General features: G+C 44.3%; 1 protein-coding gene across 1 annotated transcript; it reads right to left on the minus strand.

Annotated features, from left to right (window-relative positions):
- Positions 1–672: 672 nt before the first annotated feature.
- On the minus strand, positions 673–22,914 carry LOC311122505 (uronyl 2-sulfotransferase-like). The gene is made up of 6 exons (XM_084196846.1): positions 22,742–22,914; positions 13,422–13,501; positions 12,214–12,367; positions 4,152–4,249; positions 3,810–3,967; positions 673–2,202 (listed from the first exon to the last, which is right to left on the minus strand). The coding sequence occupies exons 1-6, from the start codon at positions 22,901–22,903 to the stop codon at positions 1,910–1,912; spliced, it is 945 nt and encodes a 314-aa protein (XP_084052972.1). The 5' UTR covers positions 22,904–22,914; the 3' UTR covers positions 673–1,909.
- Between the last annotated feature and the right edge of the window lie 866 nt (positions 22,915–23,780).

The following is a 23,780-nucleotide window of genomic DNA, read 5'->3' on the forward strand; positions in this document are numbered from 1 at the left end:
AATATATTGGTACCCTTGCCCTTTTTTAATGGAGTGCAATGGAGCAGAATGTTCTGGTTGAATTGCTCTTTTTACCCTGTAGGCACCTGGAACTTTCCACAGGTGAGAAATTGCACAGTAAAGCAGAATTAGAACCAAATTAATTTGAATTGTGAATACTTTAGTCAAGTCAATTTTTTTACTTTGAAGTGAAAAATCTAAATTTCAGCTTTTATTTTTTATTTATTCTTGGTCCTGTGCTGTTGTAAATCAAACAGATACACATTATTTTTTCTTTTTCAATTTCAACTTATTTTAGAAGAAATAGTGAATCGTGCAAGGGTGCCAATATATTTGACCACAACTATAGGTATGACTGCCAGGTAATAGGTTGTTGTGGCCATTTTCTTCTCTGGGTGTTGAGTTATCAGTAAATGGCCAAAGTGCAACACCATGGCTGCACTATGAAATACCGTAGCACTGAGAGTCAGGGGAGAGTTTAGAAAACGAAGTTGTGGATTTAGACATTACTGTAACCAACAAGCCGAGGTCCAACAACTTCAAATAAGACTAAGTGCAGACTGTTAACACATTGTCATTTCATTTGGTGAGTTCAGGTAAAGCTTTGGATTAAAATGTTTTATCTTTCAGCTGTATCTTTGAAAGAATATTTGTATTCGTTTTTTTTTTTTTAAGGACGTCAAACATCAATGGTCTGTCCTATGGAGACGTCAACATTTGAGGACAAACACACATTTTCACCAACCAACATCATATTTTCTTAATATTTTCCAAATGATGTCCCAAAATATTCAACCTTTCTTCATACATGGTCAGTTTGACAAATGTTGTTGTCAAATCCAATCGTAGACACACAGTTGGAATTCTCTGAATTCATAGTTGGGTGCTCTTCCTGTCATTTGACCCTCTCATCATATAATCTATTAAACAAAGTAAACTGATTCTGTTATGCATAGACACCATCACATTTGGGCTAAACCAAGTCACCTCCCCCTACTCTCCCACTGTGAGCAGTGGATCCTCCCAAACAGGGTTTCTAGGTACAGAGGGTGTCTGACCCCACTTGGTTAGGTTTGGCACTTAGAGAAGTGTATGACTATGATTCAGCATTTGACGGTTTGGCACTTTGAATCACACTTTTAAAACAATTTCATCATCCCCATCTAGTCCCTTCCCTCTCACACCTCAACACGCTCCTTCACCCCCATCCCCCATCATCCCTGCACCTTTGTTGGTGTCTTAACATTTTTCCTCATCCAAAGATGCAGCCCTCCCCTCAACATTTAAAACATTTCCCAATGAGTTCATAGGTCCAAATCCCTCTTGTCTTATCTCACCCGGAGATACCCCCAAAAGGACGGCCTCAAACCAACAAAACAAAAATAAAACCTTAAAACAACCAAAGTGAGCTTTCAAAAAAATTACTCCCCACCCCCCATTAGTCTAGTCAATCTTTAAATATGGCGGTTCGTCCATCCATCCATCCATCCATTCATCCATTCATCCATCCATCCGCCCACTCCCAAGGTCCTCAGCGGTGAGCAGAGAGTCCGAGCCCACTCCCAAGGTCCTCAGCGGTGAGCAGAGATTTCGAGTCCACTCTCAAGGTCCTTAGCGGTGAGCAGAGAGTCCGAGCCCACTCCCAAGGTCCTCAGCGGTGAGCAGAGAGTCCGAGCCCACTCCCAAGGTCCTCAGCGGTAAGTAGAGTCCGAGCCCACTCCCAAGGTCCTCAGCGGTGAGCAGAGAGTCCGAAATGAACGGAAAATGTTGCCCGTAAAAACACGGGCATCAGGACCCAACCAATCGTCCTCCTGGGAATGCTGACAGACAGGGTGCATCCCCCACCCTTTTCTCACGCCACCTCCAGCCAACCAGCCGCAGGTAAAGTCCTCAGTCACCACGGCAATGGTCAGGGCTGGACCAACCAGCTGTTGGCGTCCTCCAGGTCGGTCTCCAGCTCCTCGTCTTCATCCAGGGGCTCTGGGGTTCGGAGGGACAGGTCTCTCAGGAAGGAAGCCTGATGGGCAGGGGGTCGGGAGACCGACTTGAGGCCAATCTTCTTCTTCATCAGGTGGAACTGGTCTCGGATGAAGTTGTAAAAGTCATACTCGTAGCGCATGCGGTGGTACAGCACCTGAAGGGCCTCCAGAGTGGGCGTGTGCTTACGCACCGTGCCAGTCATGTTCCCCATCTTCCTGTAGTCTGCGGAGACAGAGAAACAGACCAGGAAGTTATTAATGTATGGTTAAAATGTGAAGAAAATACATATTGTCATCCATCAATAGGAGAGTTAGGCCTATTGTAGATCACTTTTGAGGTATGAAAATACATTTCTGACAAAGTTTGTTTTTGGAGTGAACAATTCCTTTAAAGATTAATCATTTCAATGCAGTGTAACAGGCTTATACATGCCAGGGTGTGGTTGTGTGTGTACAAGTGTTTCCTCTGGAAAAATCTACCTATCTGCATTTACCCTATTGGGCTAATCATTAGTTGAGCAGCAGGTGAGCCGCAAAAAAATCAGCTGCTTGCGGGTCGGAAACATTTTAAATCAATATAATACACTTTTTTTTAACCCAGGAGCTTATTGTGTAACATTGTGTTGCAAATTCCATTCTATGAGTGGCGAGGCAGACATAACGCTACCAGCCACGCACACTTTGATTCCAGCCACGCACACTTTGAGAGTGTGTGGAGACGGGAACGGTCCCTTATTTGTGTGGTGCTAAAACGTTCTAATGTCCACACGCAGAACTTATGCTCCCTCTCCACGTGAGAATACGACACTTTGCCAAGTTTCCTTTCCCTATATAGCCTAGCTCACGCTAAAATGACTAACGTAGGCCTGGCCGGATAAATAAAAACAAAGGTTATGATAAACGTGGAAACAGGTGCTGCGCGAGTGAAATCCCCAGTTTAGAAGTACAACAACGCGTTAGATGGTTACATAGCCTGCACAAAGTGCAAGCAGGTAGGTCTATTTGCTTTAAATAATTGTTCGTTATCAGTAAATAAGTATTTTACATTAATTCAGGCTTTCTTTCATTAGACGTACGCAGGCCATATAAAGTGTAAACAGCTACGGCTGGCAAAGGTTTGAGTATCCTACTAAATAAATGTAGCCTATTTTTGCAGCCTATATTTGATTCTGGGAATTCCCTCCCTATGCAGTCATGTAAAGTACTTAAGTAAAAATACTTTAAAGTACTACTTAAGTTGTTTTTTGGGGTATCTGTACTTTAAATAAATAAAAAACAAGAAAATGGTGCCATTGGTTTGCTTAATATAAGGAATTTGAAATAATTTATACTTTTACTTTTACTTTTGATACTTAAGTATATTTTAGCAATTACATTTACTTTTGTATATTTAAAACCAAATACTTTTAGACTTTTACTCAAGTAGTATTTTACTGGGTGACTTTCACTTTTACTTGAGTCATTTTCTATTAAGGTATCTTTACTTTTACTCAAGTATGACAATTGCGTACTTTTTCCACCACTGTCCCTATGGCACTGTTAACTTGAATGCGCCTTGAGAGGAATATTTATCTCACATAGAACACACAACAACAAGCCTACTAGATAAATAGATCAACTATTTTACTATGGGGTTGGCAGATTTTTCTATTCATTACACATTTTGTTGCAGAGGAAAAGTACATGTGGTCTATTCCAGCATCTTTAAAGTGGGCCTCGGCCGAAATATATTTTCATGTTCCATATTTTTTTTGCCGTGGCGGTAATGATTTTACCATGGCAGTGCCACAGTTAAATAACTTCTGTGGAAACTCTGGTGTGTAGGCCTACCTGGGCTCTTGTAGATGTTCAGTACGTCAGTAAAGTAGTGCGGTAACAGTCTCTCTAGAAGAAGCAGCACATCTTCCAGCTCCTCTAGGATCCCCACAATAAGGAAGTTCTCTAGAACGTTCTGTTTGGCCCTCTCCAGAGCCCATACTCCCGGCTCCCTGAAACACACAGAACAACAGGCACAGTCAGAGGAAAATATCTAGCAACCCAGAGGGAATTATAACCAATGATTAATTGTAATACCACTCATACTTTAAAAAAACATTCGCAAAAATATTAATACCAGTCAGGATAATGTTACCAAATTTGGAGCCTGATTCCCTGCAATACAGGTCTTATTACCTGCACTGGGGGTGCTGTCCACAGAAATATGGGATGATGTAGAAGAGTCTGGGGTTGGAGCATTCTGGGTAATTCTCCAGGATGCACACATTGATGTCCTGGACAGGAGGGAGACCGAAGAGACAGCCCATCAGAAACACACTCAGAAAGACAGACAATCGCCTTCAGGTTGCACAGGAGGTTGGTGGCACCTTAATATGGGAGGATGGGCTCGTGGTAATGGCTGGAGCGGAATCGGTGGAATGGTATCAAATACATCAAACACATGGTTTGATGCTATTCCATTCCCGCCGTTCCAGCCATTATTATGAGCTGTCCTCCCCTCAGCAGCCTCCAATGTGACAGGTTGACGCCTACTTTTCTGAAAGAATAATGGGATTGAATGAAAACATTAGTGTAATTCTACATTACTCTCACTAGGTGGAACTCTTCACCAAGTCTTCTCCTCTCTTAGGAACTCGTACTACTTTTTGATGGTTAGCGTTGGTAAACAGATTATGGTGGACAATAATCATTGACATTACTAAATAATTATGGTGGACAATATTATGCATTGTAAACAGTAACATTTTGAAAACAAGCTGCATTATGACTATAAAATAACTTTTTGTTTGAACCATATTTTATATTTTATTTCAACTAATCAAAAATTAACTCAAAATAATAATTAAGATGCACTCCAGAAACTTCCATTGGCACTATTCAATCTGTAAATCATGTTATGTCATTATTAACTCAAATTAATTGATGTGAAAGTTTAATTGTATTTATTTGAACTATTTATGATTTTAAAAGACACTATCTTCAAGCCACTCTCCGACAGCCTAAATAAGACATGCAGATTCCTATAAGCAGATATTAGCTCATCTGTTTCCTACTCAGTGGAATATGTAGGATATCTCAAGAGCAACATGTAGTGAGAGGTCAATGGTATTATTTTCTGTCCAGAATGATGACAGTTAACTGTCTCGTAATGCAGACCAATACACAGAAACAAGGTTAACCTTTGGTCTCCTCAGCTACCCACATGATGTTGGCAATGCAACCAACATCCCAATCCAATCCCACCATCCCAATCCCACCATCTTCTCTCCCTCCTGACCCACTTCCTCAGTAAAAAAAGAAAAGAAAGTGTCCTAAGGCAGGAGCCACTGGAGCAGAGCAGTGAAACACTAAACCACCTCTCTGTTTAACCAGTGGGCTGAACGAAGGATGCCCACTGAGACTAATTTAAAAAAGAAAGAGAGATTAAAAACACATAAAGGAGTGAAGTCAGCCAGTCTTTTCGCTCTCTCTCTGCTACAAACCCAAGAGTCAAATCCATGTCAGGTCAGGTGACGTAAGCTTTATAGACAGCAACGAGGCCTGGGCAACACAACACTCAAAAACACATGAAAGATACACACTCACACCCATTCACACACACAAGCACGCATGCAAGCTCACACACACACACACACACACACACACACACACACACACACACACACACACACACACACACACACACACACACACACACACACACACACACACACACACACACAGTCTTGTACAGCTAACCTTGTGGGGACACACAATTCAGTCCCATTCAAAACCCTAACCCTAACCCTAACCCTAACCTTAACCCTAACCCTAACCTTAACCCAAAAACCTAAGCTTAACCCTAACCCTAGCTCCTAACCCTAACCCTTAACGTAATTCTAACCCTAATTCTAACCTTAACCCTAAACCCCTTAGAAATAGCATTGACCTCGTGGGGACTAACAAAATGTCCCCAGTTGGTCAAATGTTTGTTCGTTTGCTATTCTTGTGGGGACTTCTGGTCCCCACAACAATAGTTAAACACACGCACGCACGCACACACACTCACACACACACACACACACACACAAACACACACACACACACACACACACAAACACACACACACACACACACACACACACACACACACACACACACACACACACACACACACACACACACACACACACACACACACACACACACACACACACACACACACACACACACACACACACACACACATAACACGCACACATCAAAACCCAGACCCATTCCTCTGAGTTGAAACAGGCACCAGCCTATAAGGTGAAGAGGGTGCTGACAACAATAAAAAGAGCAGGAGGTCTTGTGTGCTGTTGGTTTATTTCACTGTGGCCTACATGCTGATAGGTGAGAATGTCCTCAGTTTTACTTGGAAAAGGACAATTTGTCAAGTTAACAGCTGGAGCCTGGACGCCTCACCACAGAGGGTAGACTTTTCCTGCAGTCAATGACCAAAAGCACCCTTTTTGGCCTCATGGGTGGACTATTCATAAAAAACATTATTGAAAGAAACCCACCAAAGATCCGGTGTTTCTATGTCAAACAGTTTTGTTATATTTCAGTCTTCTGTGATGTACATAAAGTGTAATATTGGGATGCAGACTCAAAATTGAATACAACTCTATATCTGACATGGTACAGGTGTCTTCTTCTTTTTAAGCCCATAACCATCTGTGTGAGGTGTATACTTCTGTTTCAAAGTAGATTTGTTTAAGACTACCAAGAATCACTTTGTGTGACCCTATATCCCACTGCAGGAAAAGGTTAGCTAAGCCAGAGAGACCCAGAGAGAGAACCAGAGGCCCAGGCCTTGTGTTTCTCAGGGCACCAGAAGGCTAGCCCGGGTCTGGGGTGAGAGGAGAAGGGCTAGGGGTAAGAGCTAGGAACCAGGTGAATGGATTTGAAAGGACCCCACACTGAGAAGCACATAAATACTACACACACACACAATTTAGCAAAATACTGTACATTCTCCCATCAATTAGAACTATAACTGTTTTTGGAATAATGTCTTACTCCATCCAGGGAAGCAGGAATGAGAGAGAGTGTGTAGTGGGAGTAGGACAGTATATGTTCCCATTCTGGAACCACTAAGCCAGATCCTTGCAGTCCTTGTTTTCACACTTATCAACAAATTCGGAGCTGTGACTCACAAGACATTTGACTTCACTGTGATCCTCCCCCCTTATACACATAAAACATGACTTACTGTACCCACAAAAACAGAGAAAGAGGGAGAGGGAATGGGAGAGGGAGTGGTAGGATGGGGCGTGTGTGTGTGTGTGTGTGTGGTGTGTGAATTATTATGATATCACTAAGGCTGCAGGAAGTGTTGGGTTGCATTTCACATACCCACTATTAAAGACTACAGTCTCTCACCCGGCTCTGGGCCTGTCTGGGGTTCTGTGGTGTTAATGATACTGGGACACCTGGCGTACAGTCAGGTCACAGCGCAAGACACAGACCTGGCAGGAAGCATGTAAAGGAGACATGTCATAAACATGACATATTAGCTTCATAAACATTCATAAGCTTTGAGTGGGCCCCTGTACCCACATAGGGACAGACTGGGGCCACGCCACGATGATGTAGCACTAAAGAAAGCCTTATGAAACCTGGATGCACTGGGGCTTTGATAACAGACTACCATTTCCCCTCATACTTGCTCTTCTTCTCTACCCCTCAATTTCTCAAACGCTCTATTCCTCCCACCAAAAAACATCATGAATTTCATCTTAAACCCACGAACCCTGCGGGCAACACAATATGAGAGAAAAGGACACCTGTCAGTTCCTGTCTTTGTAGATGATAGGTTTAGAGAGGAGGATGTAATCCTTTCAGTCAGTGAGTGCCTTTTCGACTGTCTCTCAGATACGCTGCTCTGCATTTGGACTGGGTACATGCATGTTGACTGACAACAGGGAGCAGAACAACTGGAAGAGGCTTCAAAGGAACCACAAGAATCCAAGAGAACCCAGAACACTGGTAGACCACGCAGGCATTGTGTTACAGTCAATAGAGACTCTATGGCTAAAATGTAATTGTAGGAGCAAATCAGTGTCTTCTCTCTGCATCTCTCTCTCTCTCTCTCTCTCTCTCTCTCTCTCTCTCTCTCTCTCTCTCTCTCTCTCTCTCTCTCTCTCTCTCTCTCTCTCTCTCTCTCTCTCTCTCTCTCTCTCTCTCTCTCTCTCTCTCTCTCTCTCTCTCTCTCTCTTCCCCTCTTTTGCATTCATTTGGAGGATAAAGGGATGGATGTGATCTGTTCACTCTCTGACTCTGCTCTTTCTAATGGCCTCTGAAAACGGCATTGGCAGCAGACGAATATTGAAGAATGTCTGTATCCCGATTCTTAAAACCCTTCTGGGCCTCTTCTCCTTCTCTCCATGATCACAGACTGTGGACAAGAAGCCAAAAAGCCGGGAGAGGTGAAGGCATTGGGAGAGAGAGAAGGGACAGGAAATGATACGCATGACTCTGGCCGGTCCCCCCACACACAGGGAGCCGTGCCAGGAAGTCCCTCCTCAGTACGACACTCGATATGGGCGCCTGCTCCGCTCGCAACTTTAGGGGACCTATGGGAATCTATTAACAACTACACACACCCACACGCACGCACGCACGCACGCACGCACCCACACGCGCGCGCACACACACACATACACACACACACACAGGGTGGAGAATACATATTTTGGCCTCCCTGCTATGTTGCATGGGGGGAAAAAATAACATTAGTATTGGGAAGGCAACTCAACGGGTACACACACACACACTCATTGTTCCTATTCTTACTGAGGATTATGCAGGTTGAATGGTGTTGTTGTTAGTGTAGCACCCACTACTACTGTATCCTAACTGGTCCTAAGCTCTCAACTGGTTACTGTGGGAGAAAGTCCAACACTGCTTGTTTTGGCCAAAACACATTTCTAGTCACCAAAAATGTGTCATGTGAGGAAGGCAGATGAAGATAAAGGTTGACAGCTAATCATCCACTGTTTCTCTTTTACTATCTGATGTGTAGACAAGGCATGCCTTGGCAAGAACAACGCTGGGTGCCCGCCAGGACATCTTCTCTGAAGTGTGTGTGTGTGTGCTTTGTCATCAGAGTAAACCAGGTAAAGGGTCAGAGAGGGTGAGTATAGAGTTGTTGGCAGTCTAGGCGTGCTCTGGCACTGTGTCTGTGTGTCTGAGGCTGAGCTGCTCTGATCAGTTAGACTGACCTGGTCAAAAGACAACACCTCTTTCAGTCTACTACACTGGTCACTCTTACAGCTACAGTACACATTTGATTCGTAGCCAAATAACTCATGACAAAAGCATGAGTTTGTGTGCCTGTTCACATGACTGCGGTCTGCCGAACGCATTACAGGGGGCAAACTACCCGCCCTCCAAGACACATACAGCACCCGATGTCACAGGAAGGCCAAAAAGATGATCAAGGACATCAACCACCCGAGCCACTGCCTGTTCACCCCGCTATCATCCAGAAGGCGAGGTCAGTACAGGTGCATCAAAGCTGGGACCGAGCGAATGAACAACAGCTTCTATCTCAAGGCCATCAGTCTGTTAAATAGCCATCACTAGCACACTAGAGGCTGCTGCTGCCTATTGAAATCACTGGCCACTTTAAGAAATTGAACACTATTCACTTTAATAATGTTTACATATCTTGCACTACTCATCTCATATGTATATACTCTATTCTATTCTATAATATTCTACTGTATCTTAGTCCATGCCGCTCTGTCATTGCTTGTCCATATATGTATATATTCTTAAATCCCATTCCTTACTAGTTTTGTGTGTATTGGGTATATGTTGTGAAATTCTTAGATATGACTTGTTAGATATTACTGCACTGTCGGAGCTAGAAGCACAAGCATTTCGCTACACCCGCTATAACATCTGCTAAACACGTGTATGTGACAAATAACATTTGATTTGATTTGATTTGATGCGTGTGTGTGTGTTAGTGAGTAAAGAGGGAGTGGGGCTGATGGGAAATGTAAGAAGTCTACCACAGGAATGTCTCAATAACTCATGCATTAGGGCCGAGACATGGGTGAGGAAACTGACAGTGTTCTTTCATTGACACCTCCTGTACACACAGAACAGGACACAGAACAGGACACAGAACAGGACAGGACACAGAACAGAACACAGAACAGGACACAGAGCAGGACACAGAGCAGGACACAGAACAGGACACAGAACAGGACACAGAGCAGGACACAGAGCAGGACACAGAACAGAACACATAACAGGACACAGAGCAGGACACAGAACAGGACACAGAGCAGGACACAGAACAGAACACAGAACAGAACACAGCGCAGGACACAGAGCAGGACACAGAGCAGGACACAGAGCAGGACACAGAGCAGGACACAAAACAGGACACAGAGCAGGACACAAAACAGGACACAGAGCAGGACACAGAGCAGGACACAGAGCAGGACACAGAGCAGGACACAGAACAGAACACAAAACAGGACACAGAGCAGGACACAGAACAGGACACAGAACAGGACACAGAGCAGGACACAGAACAGAATACATAACAGGACACAGAGCAGGACACAGAACACAGAACAGGACACAGAACAGGACACAGAACAGGACACAAAACAGGACACAGAGCAGGACACAGAGACACTCTCAGGTGAGCCAGTGGCAGCTCCCCTTTACTGTAGGAGGGGGCCCTCTTGCGCTGCATACTTTAATAACTCAAGTCACATGCTACGGTACTCTTGGGACCCTGAGCAGAACTTAATTACCCAGTCAGACTCAGACTCACTCCAGCCACAATTACATTCACTTCACTATGTGTGTTTGCTAATGTGGCTGGCTCAATGTGTGTTATGGTTATTGTGAGGGCCTCTAACAACACACTGGTGTGTGTGTGTATGTGTGTTCTATACTTTTTAATTATGTAACACAGTTGGTATGTAACTAACTCGGGATGTGTGTGTGTTTGTGTATGTATGTGTGTGCACGTGTGTGTGTGTGTCAACCAGCAAACATGCCTAATTGGAGGAGCACTAAGAGGAATTCCTATTGCTGCCTCCATCTCTCCACAGATTACACCAATCAAGCGCACCACTAACAAAACTGTATGATTTACCTTTTGAACCTTACTTAAATGGGACCTCCACTCAATAAAACACACACAAATCACATAGAAATTATAGTTTGAAAATAAAACGAAAGCAGTAAATGCCATTAGAAAAGCGTGAGACGTCCAATATCACCACAGACTATTGAGTTCCATACTGCAGGGTTAAACAATACAAACATACAGACATACAGACGGACAGACAGATAGCTCTGGTCTCTAACTAACCGTCAGATTTGGTCTAACTCAGTCAAGTCTGTAATTGAGTTGTAGGTAGTTCGAGGTTGAGAGGGATGGAGGAATGGGAGGACAACAGCCCTCAACGGGCAAACGATTCGTTACCCTTCCTTTCCATGCCACACCACGTATCCTGTATCTTCAAGGAGTAGACCTATGGCTTTATTGTAGAACTATTATCAGGAACTCTTTCAGGGCTTCATACATTCAATACCATAAGGCTGTAACTAATACAGTATTATTATTATTATTATTATTATTATTATTATTATTATTATTATTATTATTACAGTATATGCTTAGCCTCACCTGATTATCTTTCTCAAATATGTCATTATGGTAAGAAGAAAAACAGTTTCATGTTCCAACATCTAAATCAGTTGAACCTAAGGTACTCATGCAGAGTCAAAAACATTCAAAAACATATATAATCCATCTAATCTAAAACCTTCCAATTAAGACTGAGCTGTTTATCAATTTCCTTTTGTAGAATGTTCGAGAACGAGACATCTCGTATACTTTTTCCATCTATTCTAATTAGTTCTACAATAACATGTGCATTATTGCCAGAGAATAATGGAAGCATTACACAGCCTGCCTGACCATGAATCAGGTGGAGACATGGAAGGACTGTGTGTAATCTAATAACTCAGTCATACAGTCAGTTACTGTTGAGGTCAGAATGATGCTCATACTACAGTAATGTCCTGGACCATTAGCATTCAAACCAATACACTGATGCTACTTATGGAAAGAAGAAGAGATGAGCAAAGGCCTAGACTGTTGGCCAAGATATGAAAGATGGAAAAAGAGAGGGAAAGAGATGGATAGAGTTCCACAATAAAGGAGGAGTCTCACCAGGTATCTCTCGTCACCCTTCATCCCAGGTGTTCGGATGAGGTGATTCTGCTCCCCCCTCCAGTCCCCGAAACGTCGGAAGAAGTAGTTGGAGAGGAAACGGTTAATGGGGTCCCGTATGATGTTGATGTAGACTGGCTGCTCTATCCTGAACCTGACAGACAGAGGGACAGATGGATGGACGCACATTTATACAGTGTACATAGTACAGCTCTCCACAGTGGGGCAGTATTGGGGCCTAGTTGATAAGGACATGGGCAGCTGACTTACACTAAGTGTACAAAACATTAGGAACAGGAACACCTTCCTAATATTCATTGCACCCCCTTTTGCCCTGAGAACAACCAATTCGTCGGGGCATGGGCAAGGTGTCGATAGCGTTCCACAGGGATGCTGGCCCATGTTGACTCCAATGCTTCCCACAGTGGTGTCAAGTTGGCTGGATGTCCTTTGGGTGGTAGACCATTCTTGATACACACGGAAAACTGTTGAGCCTGAAAAACCCAACAGTGTTGCAGTTCTTGACACACTCAAACCGGTGCACCTGGCACCTACTACCATACCCTGTTCAAAGGCACTTCAATCTTTTGTCTTGCCCATTCACCCTCTGAATGGCACACATACACAATCCATATCTCAATTGTCTCAAGGCTTAAAAACCCTTCTTTAACCTGTCTCCTCCCCTTCATCTACACCAGGGTTCCCCAACTAGCGGCCCGCGGGTGATTTTATTTGGCCCCCCAAGTTTGGGCTTCTTGCGGTCAATTTGCAGTCTACAAATTATTTGTAATTATGTTCCGGCTCCCTGACCATCCACAAACAAAAATGAGTCTAGTTGATGATCCCTGATCTACACTGATTGAAGTAGATTCAACAGGTGACATCAATAAGAGATCATGCTTTCACCTGGATTCATCTGGTCAGTCTATGTCATGCAAAGAGCAGGTGTTCCTGATGTTTTGTACACTCAGTGTATATTGCCATTGTTGGTAAAGACATTAAATGAAATTTCCTCTCTTGTTATCAATGTCAAGACTTTTCTGAAAATGCAAACTATAGGAGCGGTTTTGATTAAAAACGTTGTCCAGTCATAGCTAGAACAGTAAAACTCCACTGTTTCAGGTGGTTCTGTGTGCCATTGAGATCTTAGCATCATAGATGGATGGATGGTGCCAGTTGTCATACGTGGTGTGCTCTGCTGTAGTTACCGGGTGAAGTTGAGAAAGTGGACATGTCTGGTGTACAGGAAAGGCTGGGGGATGTTGCTGATGTTCCTCATAAGGTCCACCTGAAAGACACACATCAAGAGAAATGACTGTACTAGTCTATACTTGTATCAAATACAGTATATCTCTCCAGGATGGAACCAGAACCAAACATAAAGTTCATTTAGACCCATTTTTACAAAACCCTTGTGTGCTTTACTAGGCGATGATTGAATATCTGTAATTAATTACAAATTAATTTAACATGTTCTGGCTTCAGCAAAGAAATCGATTAGGAGGTTGTGGAGACCTCCATCTCACTGTGCCAGAGCCTGACAACATCATCATGTTGGAGACCCCCTGTCCACTGTGCCAGAACCTCACGTCATACAGGCTGGAACGAGAACCCCGAGCCCCTTATCTCCCATTATAACATTAATGAGAGCAGCTAAACCACACCACATGTTATGTTATCCTTCTGTGGGTCTGCCTGTTGATAAAGCCCATCTGTATATCTGGATCTAGTGTGCTGGTGATAGCCATGACTTTCTGAAAACACACTGAGAGGAAAAAAACATCTACCCAAAACACTGTCCTCAGGTTTCATTCTGTGAAACGACTAGCAGAGAAAATCAATTGGAACAATGAAATGTTCGCAATGTGTATTGTTCATAACCATATGTAAAATATGATAATTCACAGTTTTGTGTTCCATATCATCCCAGCCTAGGTGGGTGTTCTCCACCCCTGTGGTTCCCTAGGCCTGCATGGAGAGACAGGTCCAGACCTGTACCCCAGGTGAGCTCCATGGTGGGGGTCACACCTGGCCCTGAACCCTGGGGGTGGAGATGGGACAGGTGGGACAGGGAAACGATGGAGGGCTGACCCTGCCATAACCTTGGCTGAGCTCACCAGCATTACTCAAATGGACAAATAAACTGAAGGAAAAAGGTGGGGCCTTGATATCGATTGCGACTTGTTATATAGTCATTTGTTATCTAGTGTGATAGCATTATGGTTCATATGCCTACAGTACAACCAACAATTATACATATTTTGTGACATCTAGTCCCGTGTAGCTCAGTTGGTAGAGCATGGCGCTTGCAACGCCAGGGTTGTGGGTTTGATTCCCACGGGGGACCAGTATGAAAATGTATGCACTCACTAACTGTAAGTCTCTCTCTCTCCCCCCTCTCTCTCTCTCACACTCTCCCTCCATACAGAAAAAGCTAAATTCTGCTAAGACTTCCAGACCAATTAGCCCAAAGTTTATACTCCCCACCACACCCCATCCCCTCTCCCTGCACCCTAAACACGTTTGGGTTGATTTAACGGGAAAAGGGAAGGCCAAACACACACACACATAACCCCCCTCTCATTCAGGAAGGGAGGAGAGTAGAGGAAGAAGGGAAAGATGGGGGAGAGGGAGAAAGACTGAAAGACGAGGATAGTCTGGGATTCCAGGAATATTTGCTGCCCCCCTCCCTCTCTTCCTGATTGAACGCTGTACCTTAAAGGCTTCCTGGTTGGGCTCATCACATCACTGGGGTTGGGCTAGTGTAAACAGACTAAACTTCTCTGCTACTGCATATGTCCCTCAACACCCCACCCCCCTCACCTCTCCCTTCAATCTCTCCACCTCTCCCTTCAAACTCTCTCCACCTCACCCCTCCACACTCCCCTCACCTCTCCCTTCAAACTTTCTCCCCCTCACCCCTCCACACTCCCCTCTGTCTTCAAACTCTCTCCACCTCACCCCTCCACACCCCCCTCACCTCTCCCTTCAAACTCTCTCCACCTGAGCGCTCCTCACCACCCACTGTCTTCAAACTCTCTCCACTTCACCCCTCCACACCCCGATATGTCTTCAAACTCGCTCCACCTCACCTCGCCACACACAACCTTCCCTTCAAACTCTCTTCACATCACCTCTCCACACCCCCTTTCCCTTCAAACTCTTTCCACCTCACCCCTCCACACCCCCTAAGGTTACGGTTAGGGTTCAGTTTAGAAAAAGGGTTAGGGTAAGGTTAGGGTTAAGGTTAAGTTTAGGGTTAGGATAAGGGTTAAGGTTAGGGTTAGAGCTTGGGTTAGTATATAGTTAGTTGAAATGTTAGTTGAAATGTTACTCCCACCACTTACCCCTGCTCACCATATCTCTCCCATCCACCCCACCCCTGAACCAGAAGAGGCTGGTGGGAGAAGCTATAGGATGACGGGAATCAATGGAATGGAGTCAAACACGTTGTGTTTGGTACCATTTCATTTATTCTACTCCAGCCATTCCAATGAGCATGTTCTCCTTTGGCTTATCCTCTGCTCTGAATCCAAAAAATTGATTGGAGGGGATTTGTCAGACTTGTTGTAGGAAGACATCTAATCCCAACATTATGTTTACAGTAGGTTTAAAACAAGGCTCAATAACTCTCTTTGAAAGAGAGGTCATCGTTACTTTCAAGGTAGTGTAAACCAATCAAATCTATTTAAAGTCTGCTACTCCAAGCCAGGGCCGGACCATTTCAATGTTTGCATATCCGTGGTAGCTAGTATACAGGAACATGGGGTCCATGGCAGAGCTGTGTCTGTTTGCTGTGTAACATCTTTGGTGAGAGAGAGAACAGAGCATCACACAGCAACACAGAGAAACTCACAGAAAAGCTGTGTTGCTATTTCTGACCATGCTAAAATAAAGCCATCTCTCCCTCAGCTCCTGTAGGCCTGCTATAGAGAGAGACAGACAGATCACTATACAATGTGGGTACATAGGGCTCCACAGGGCTCCAGAGGGTAGGGGACCTTAACCTGTTTGGCTACCCAGGCTGGGACTATCGGTTCTGAGCAAATGCATTAGCAGGCCACTGGCTGAGCCAAAGGATAATGGTCCAACACTCCTGTCCCCAACCAGACTGGAGCTAAGGAGACCAGCATCTCTAAACTTAGACAGCATGCATCTGGATCTGCATAAGTCAACACACACATATATGCACACCCACACACAGCTACTCTGAGAGGACGAGTTAGTGGACCGTTGACAGAGGTGTTTTATGTCTCTCTCTCTCTCTCTCTCTTAATGATTCTAGCGGTGTTCTGACGCTGTGTAAAGCCAAGCGTTCAGGCTTGAGGAATGTTTAAACTACCTGTTTCAATATTGGCTTTAATTAAATATTTACTTCAAATCTAATGTGTCTGTCACGATCGTTAGAGTGAGTGGACCAAGGCGCAGCGTGATGAACGAACATACTTCTTTTATTTAATGAATGCACGAGCAACAAAACAACAAACGATAACGTGACGTCCTATGTTAAACACAACAAACACGGAACACACCAAAAGGAACAAGATCCCACAAACACTAAGGGAAAACAGACTGTTTAAATATGGCTCCCAATCAGAGACAACCAGCAACAGCTGACACTCGTTGCCTCTGATTGGGAACCACTCTGGCCAACATAGAAATACCAGAACTAGACTGTGAACATAGAACAAAACACATAGAAACTACACACCCTGGCTCAACATATAGAGTCCCCATAGCCAGGGTGTGACAGTGTCAGTAATGGTTATGAATATTTAGCATCTACTTACCATTAAAACATTCAAAATTGGTAGAAATACCTTCTTTTTTTTTTCTTCTTTTTTTATATTTCTACAGCATACATTGACACTGATGGAAAAGCCCTATAAGGATATGAAACATTACCACATAGGCTATGGCACAGAAATACACCATCATTCTCTTGCTCTCTGAAGATTCTGAGAAAGAGTCTGCTTAAGTTGCTGTTAGTCGGCGGGAAGTGTAATTTATAGGGCATATGAGGGCATATTTTATTGGTCTGGCACTGATGGAGGATGCCTGAGAGGGGTCCTACCACAAGACAGGTGTGCCTAGTTAACTTCAGTCAGTACAGTCAGCTTTCTAATTAACATTTTCCCCAAATACCACTATAATAAAGGAAGATGAAGAGAGAGAGAGAGACAGAGAGAGAAAGACAGAGAGAGAGAGAGAGGGAGAGAGAGAGAGAGAGAGAGAGAGAGAGAGAGAGAGAGAGAGAGAGAGAGAGAGAGAGAGAAATACAAATTTTATCTTTTAGAATGACTACCGTTCAGTAATGTTTTCATTTGTGTTGGCCTTTCCCATGACACAGCCTTGCATTTCAACATGTCTCTGAGGGATGTGGTTTTAAACGCACGCAGCCCTTCCTCTATAAATGCTGTGTTGATGTCCTTAAGATGCTCTCGGAAATCATAAAAATACATTTCCCATCCCTTCAGCCTGTTCTTAGAAAGACTGAAGGACAATACAGTAGCTTGCTAAGTTAAGTGGTAGCATTAGGACGTCACTCAATAGAGGCAAAAAGGTATTGTGGCTCCTTTCTCCAGGGACCGCCCTACCACTTCCTACATTTCAACATATTTTGCCATGGTGCAGAGAGAAAAATTTGCTATTTTATAATGCTATTCTAAATATTTTGTCATGAGGCTAAGAGAAAATGTTGACATTTTAAAGCTAATTTCTTGCAATTCTACACTTTTTGCCATGGGGCAAGGGATTTTTTTTTTTATAGCTCATCTCATGCTTTTGTCCATATTTTGCAATGAGTCTGAGATAAAATGTTGCAGTTTTAAAGCTAATTTCCTGCAATTACACACATTTTGCAATCATATGCTATCAGAGGAAGTCCAAGATGGCGTAGTAGTGCAGTTCTGTTTTTGTCGTGTGTCTGTAAATAGCCTGTAAATACCCTGTTTTTTTGTATTTTTCGTACATATTTCCCTATCAGACTTTTCATCCTTCTACAAAATATACTTTCTGCAACCCGCCTCACTCAATGTGGAACGGATTCTATTATTGACTTACCTTTTATCTAGAATCTCCAGTTGAAACTAGCTAGCCAGCTAACTAGCTACTTGCTATTAGCCACAGTTAGCGGTATTTCACCCAGAACATTGGATTTTTTTTCTGCGGGATTAATTGAATCACTGGACATTAATCACCGGATATTCGGCCAGTCTGCACAGCGCGTTATCGACCCAGAACATATAAGTTTTTCTGCCGGAATCACTGAATCACTGGACCTTTAACTCCGGATTCATCGCTACCAGCTAGCTGCAACAAAATGGACGCTGTGGTCTGGCTAATCATCCTGAGCTAGGCCCATCTCCCGGCTATCTACCTCTCTGTCAACCGGACGGGACCACCTAGTGTTGACACGGAGCCCCGCCGATCCTACACGACTGGTCTGCCGACGAAATCGTCTGATGTGGTTACGACGTCGACCACGAAGATTCCATCTGCTAGCCCCGGCCCGCTAGCACACGCTAGCTGTGGCCTCTTACTCGCTAGTGCTTTAGCAGCCTCCGAACTACCCTATTGCTGTTCACCGGACCTTATGATAACTCAGCTATACAGCTGATGTCTGCTGGACTGTTCCTTTTTACGGTACTACATCCTGTTTATGTTTAGCCTCAGCCCAAACATGGTTAGCTTATTGTTGTTTCGGTTATTTCTAATTGTACTATTTCACTGTAGATCCCCCAGCCCAGCTAAACCTGCCTTAGATAGCTCCTTTGTCCCACCCCCCATACACGCGGAGACCGACTCAATTGATGCCTCCAGTGATGCTATCTCTTTCATTGTTACCCAACGCTTAGGTTTACCTCCACTTTACTCATATCCTTCCATATCCTTGTCTGTACATAATGCCCTGAATCTTTTCTACAACACCCGGAAATCTGCCCCCTTTATTCTATGTACCCAACGCACTAGAAGACCAGTTCTTAAAGCCTTTAGCCGTATCCTTATTCTAGTCCTCCTCTGTTCCTCTGGTGATGTAGAGGCTAACCCAGGCCCTGCAGCCCTCAGTATCACTCCTACTCCCCAGGCGCTATCATTTGCTGACTTCTGTAATCGCAAAAGTCTTGGTTTCTTGCACGTAAATATCAGAAGTCTACTTCCTAAGTTTGAGTTATTCACTGCGTTAGCACACTCCGCCAACCCTGATGTTCTAGAAGTGTCTGAATCCTGGCTCAGGAAGGCCACCAAAAATTCTGAAATTTCCATTCCCAACTATAACATTTTCCGTCTAGATAGAACTGCCAAAGGGGGTGGAGTTGCAATCTACTGTAGAGATAGCCTGCAGAGCTCTATCATACTATCCAGGTCTGTGCCCAAACAGTTTGAGCTTCTACTTCTAAAAATCCACCTTTCCAGAAATAAGTCTCTCACTGTTGCCGCTTGCTACAGACCCCCCTCAGCCCCCAGCTGTGCCCTGGACACCATATGTGAATTGATTGCCCCCCATTTATCCTCAGAGTTCGTACTGCTTGGTGACCTAAATTGGGATATGCTTAATACCCCGGCCATCCTACAATCCAAACTAGATGCCCTCAACCTCACGCAAATTATCAACGAACCTACCAGGTACATCCCTAAATCCGTAAACATGGGTACCCTCATAGATATCATCCTGACTAACATACCCTCTAAATACACCTCAGCTGTCTTCAACCAGGATCTCAGCGATCACTGCCTTATTGCCTGCGTCCGTAACGGGTCCGCGGTCAAACGACCACCCCTCATCACTGTCAAACGCTCCCTAAAACACTTTAGCGAGCAGGCCTTCCTAATTGACCTGGCCCAGGTATCCTGGATGGATATAGATCTCATTCCGTCAGTAGAGGATGCCTGGTTGTTCCTTAAAAGTAATTTCCTCTCAATCTTAAATAAACATGCCCCATTCAAAAAATACAGAACTAAGAACCGATATAGCCCCTGGTTCTCCTCAGACTTGACTGCCCTTGACCAGCACAAAAACATCCTGTGGCGTACTGCATTAGCATCAAATAGCCCCCGCGATATGCAACTTTTCAGGGAAGTTAGGAACCAATATACACAAGCAGTCAGGAAAGCAAAGGCTAACTTTTTCAAACAGAAATTTGCATCCTGTAGCACTAACTCCAAAAAGTTTTGGGACACTGTAAAGTCCATGGAGAAAAGAGCACTTCCTCCCAGTTGTCCACTGCACTGAGGCTAGGAAACACTATCACCACCGATAAATCTACAATAATCGAGAATTTCAACAAGCATTTTGCTACAGCTGGCCATGCTTTCCATCTGGCTACCACTACCCCGGCCACCAACTCTGCACCCTCTGCTGCAACTTGCCCATGCCCCCCCCCCCCCCGCTTCTCCTTCACACAAATTCAGACAGCTGATGTTTTGAAAGCGCTGCAAAATCTGGACCCCTACAAATCAGCTGGGCTAGACCCTTTCTTTCTAAAACTAGCCGCCGAAATTGTCGCAACCCCTATTACTAGTCTGTTCAACCTCTCTTTCATAACGTCTGAGATCCCCAGAGATTGGAAAGCTGCCGCGGTCATCCCCCTCTTCAAAGGGGGTGACACTCTAGATCCAAACTGCTACAGACCTATATCCATCCTGCCCTGCCTTTCGAAAGTATTTGAAAGCCAAGTTAACAAACAGATCACCGACCATTTCGAATACCACCGTACCTTCTCCGCTATGCAATCCGGTTTCCGAGCTGGTCATGGGTGCACTTCAGCCACGCTCAAGGTCCTAAACGATATTATAACCACGATTGATAATAGACAGTACTGTGCAGCCGTCTTCATCGACCTGGCCAAGGCTTTCGACTCTGTCAACCACCGCATTCTTATTGGCAGACTAAATAGCCTTGGTTTCTCAAATGACTGCCTCGCCTGGTTCACCAACTACTTCTCAGATAGAGTTCAGTGTGTCAAATCGGAGGGCCTTTTGTCTGGACCTATGGCAGTCTCTATGGGGGTGCCACAGGGTTCAATTCTTGGGCCGACACTTTTCTCTGTGTATATCAATGATGTCGCTCTTGCTGCTGGTGACTCTCAGATACACCTCTACGCAGACGACACCATTTTGTATACATCTGGCCCTTCATTGGACACTGTGTTAACAAACCTCCAAACGAGCTTCAATGCCATACAACACTCCTTCAGTAGCCTCCAACTGCTCTTAAACACTAGTAAAACTAAATGCATGCTTTTCAATCGAACGCTGCTGGCACCCGCCCACCCGACTAGAATCACCACTCTCGACGGGTCTGACCTAGAGTATGTGGACAACTACAAATACCTAGGTGTCTGGTTAGACTGTAAACTCTCCTTCCAGACTCACATAAAGAATCTCCAATCCAAAGTTAAATCTAGAATCGGCTTCCTATTTCGCAACAAAGCCTCCTTCACTCATGCTGCCAAACATGCCCTCGTAAAACTGACTATCCTACCGATCCTTGACTTCGGCGATGTCATTTACAAAATAGCCTCCAACACTCTACTCAGCAAATTGGATGTAGTCTATCACAGTGCCATCCGTTTTGTCTCCAAAGCCCCATACACTACCCACCACTGTGACCTGTACGCTCTTGTTGGCTGGTCCTCACTACATGTTCGTCGTCAAACCCACTGGCTCCAGGCCATCTATAAATCACTGCTAGGCAAATCCCCGCCTTATCTTAGCTCATTGGTCACCATAGCAGTACCCACCCGTAGTCTGCGCTCCAGCAGGTATATCTCACTGGTCATTCCCAAAGCCAACACCTCCTTTGGCCGCCATTCCTTCCAGTTCTCTGCTGCCAATGACTGGAACGAATTGCAAAAATCTCTGAAGCTGGAGACTCTTATCTCCCTCACTAACTTTAAGCATCAGTTGTCAGAGCACCTTACCGATCACTGCACCTGTACACAGCCCATCTGAAATTAGCCCACCCAACTACCTCATCCCTATATTGTTATTTATTTTGCTCTTTTGCACCCCAGTATCTCTATTTGCACATAATCTCTTGCACATCTAGCATTCCAGTGTTAATACTATTGTAATTATTTTGCACTATAGCCTATTTATTGCCTTACCTCCATAACTTGCTACATTTGCACACACTGTATATATATTTTCTGTTGTATTTTTGACTTTATGTTTTTTACCCCATATGTAACTCTGTGTTGTTTTTATTGCACTGCTTTGCTTTATCTTGGCCAGGTCGCAGTTGTAAATGAGAACCTGTTCTCAACTGGCTTACCTGGTTAAATAAAGGTTAAATAAAAAATAAAAAAACGTTTAAAATTGTGTTGTGGGCCCCCGGGGCACCTGCCCCTGCGTGCCGATTCGGTAATCGGGCCCTGCTTCCGGTCAACATACAACAAGGCAACGCTCCTCTGTCATCCCATCTCCGACCCTTAACGCACACCCCCTCAACCACCACCGATCTCCCTCCTTATCTCCCTCCCTTTCTCCGTCTTTACCTGTTCATGTTTGGTGACTCGTGTCATACCTGTTCATGTTTGGTGAGACGTGTCTTGTTGTGGATGTCTGAGGAGACCAGGTTGAACTGATGTCTCTCTGCTAGTAACCTCAGTAGGATGACTACCGTCCTGCTGCCACACTTCCCCACACGGTTATACACCACCTGACTGGGGAACGGCAGCACCTGCATGGGGGAACAACATAGAACACACACTGCTGAGGAGATGGAGAGAAGCAACAATTATCTAATCAAATAACAATTAGCTAATCAAAGCCACTGATTATTACCTTCTGGAGGTAACATAAGGTTAAGATAAGGGTAAGAATGATGGTAGGTACAGCTTAAACATGACACCAGGTAAGTGAGGATGAATTTATATAAGGTTAGGACGAAACGAAAGAAGAAAAGAAAGTGAAGAAAGTGGATTGGACCACTCCTTCTCTTAACTCTTACTCTGTCCTTCCTCTCTGACCTCTGACCTATTTTCCCCAGGGGCTGTTCTCACTCGACCCCCGATGCCCTGCCATCCTGCAGATAAACTCCACATTAAGTGCTTTATCATACACATACACATGTACGTGCACACACACACACACACAAACACACACACACACACATACACCCTCAAACATACAAAAACAGCTGACACTGACACACACACTGGTCACTGTAACGCATCCCTCGATTCCATCTGATAGCAGAAGGTTGTCTAAATATTCAGGATCACTGAGAGAAAAATACAGGCAAAGATTCTGTTTGTGTACGCGTGCTCACTGGACATGAGCCTAATTTTAGCTTGAGGACGGCAAGTTTGCACTCATTTGAAAATCAACCCAGAGTCCTGAGGGCCATCGCAACGTTTGCACAGGGGCTCCTGAAGAATGAGGACAATCCTACTGAAATTACCCATGAGAGAGAGAGAGAGAGAGAGAGAGATAGAGAGAGAGAGAGAGAGAGAGAGAGAGAGGGAGAGAGAGAGAGAGAGAGAGAGAGAGAGAGAGAGAGAGAGAGAGAGAAATAGGTAGAGAAAGAGAGAAGGAGCAACGTGCACCCTATTTTCCGAAAG

This window comes from Coregonus lavaretus (assembly GCF_964263955.1).
Source record: "Coregonus lavaretus genome assembly, contig: HAP1_SCAFFOLD_2686, whole genome shotgun sequence".
Classification (NCBI taxonomy): Eukaryota; Metazoa; Chordata; class Actinopteri; order Salmoniformes; family Salmonidae; genus Coregonus; species Coregonus lavaretus.

What these genes read in the sequence shown, in the direction of transcription:
- LOC311122505 (XM_084196846.1), bottom strand. Translation starts at nt 22,903, where the DNA reads ATGCAGGTGCTGCCGTTCCCCAGTCAGGTGGTGTATAACCGTGTGGGG. An exon ending in GTCTCACCAAACATGAACAG is followed by an intron (nt 13,502 to 22,741) that starts GTATGACACGAG and finishes TGTGTCTTTCAG; the next exon opens with GTGGACCTTATGAGGAACAT. An exon ending in GAACATCTACAAGAGCCCAG is followed by an intron (nt 2,203 to 3,809) that starts GTAGGCCTACAC and finishes CTGTCTCCGCAG; the next exon opens with ACTACAGGAAGATGGGGAAC.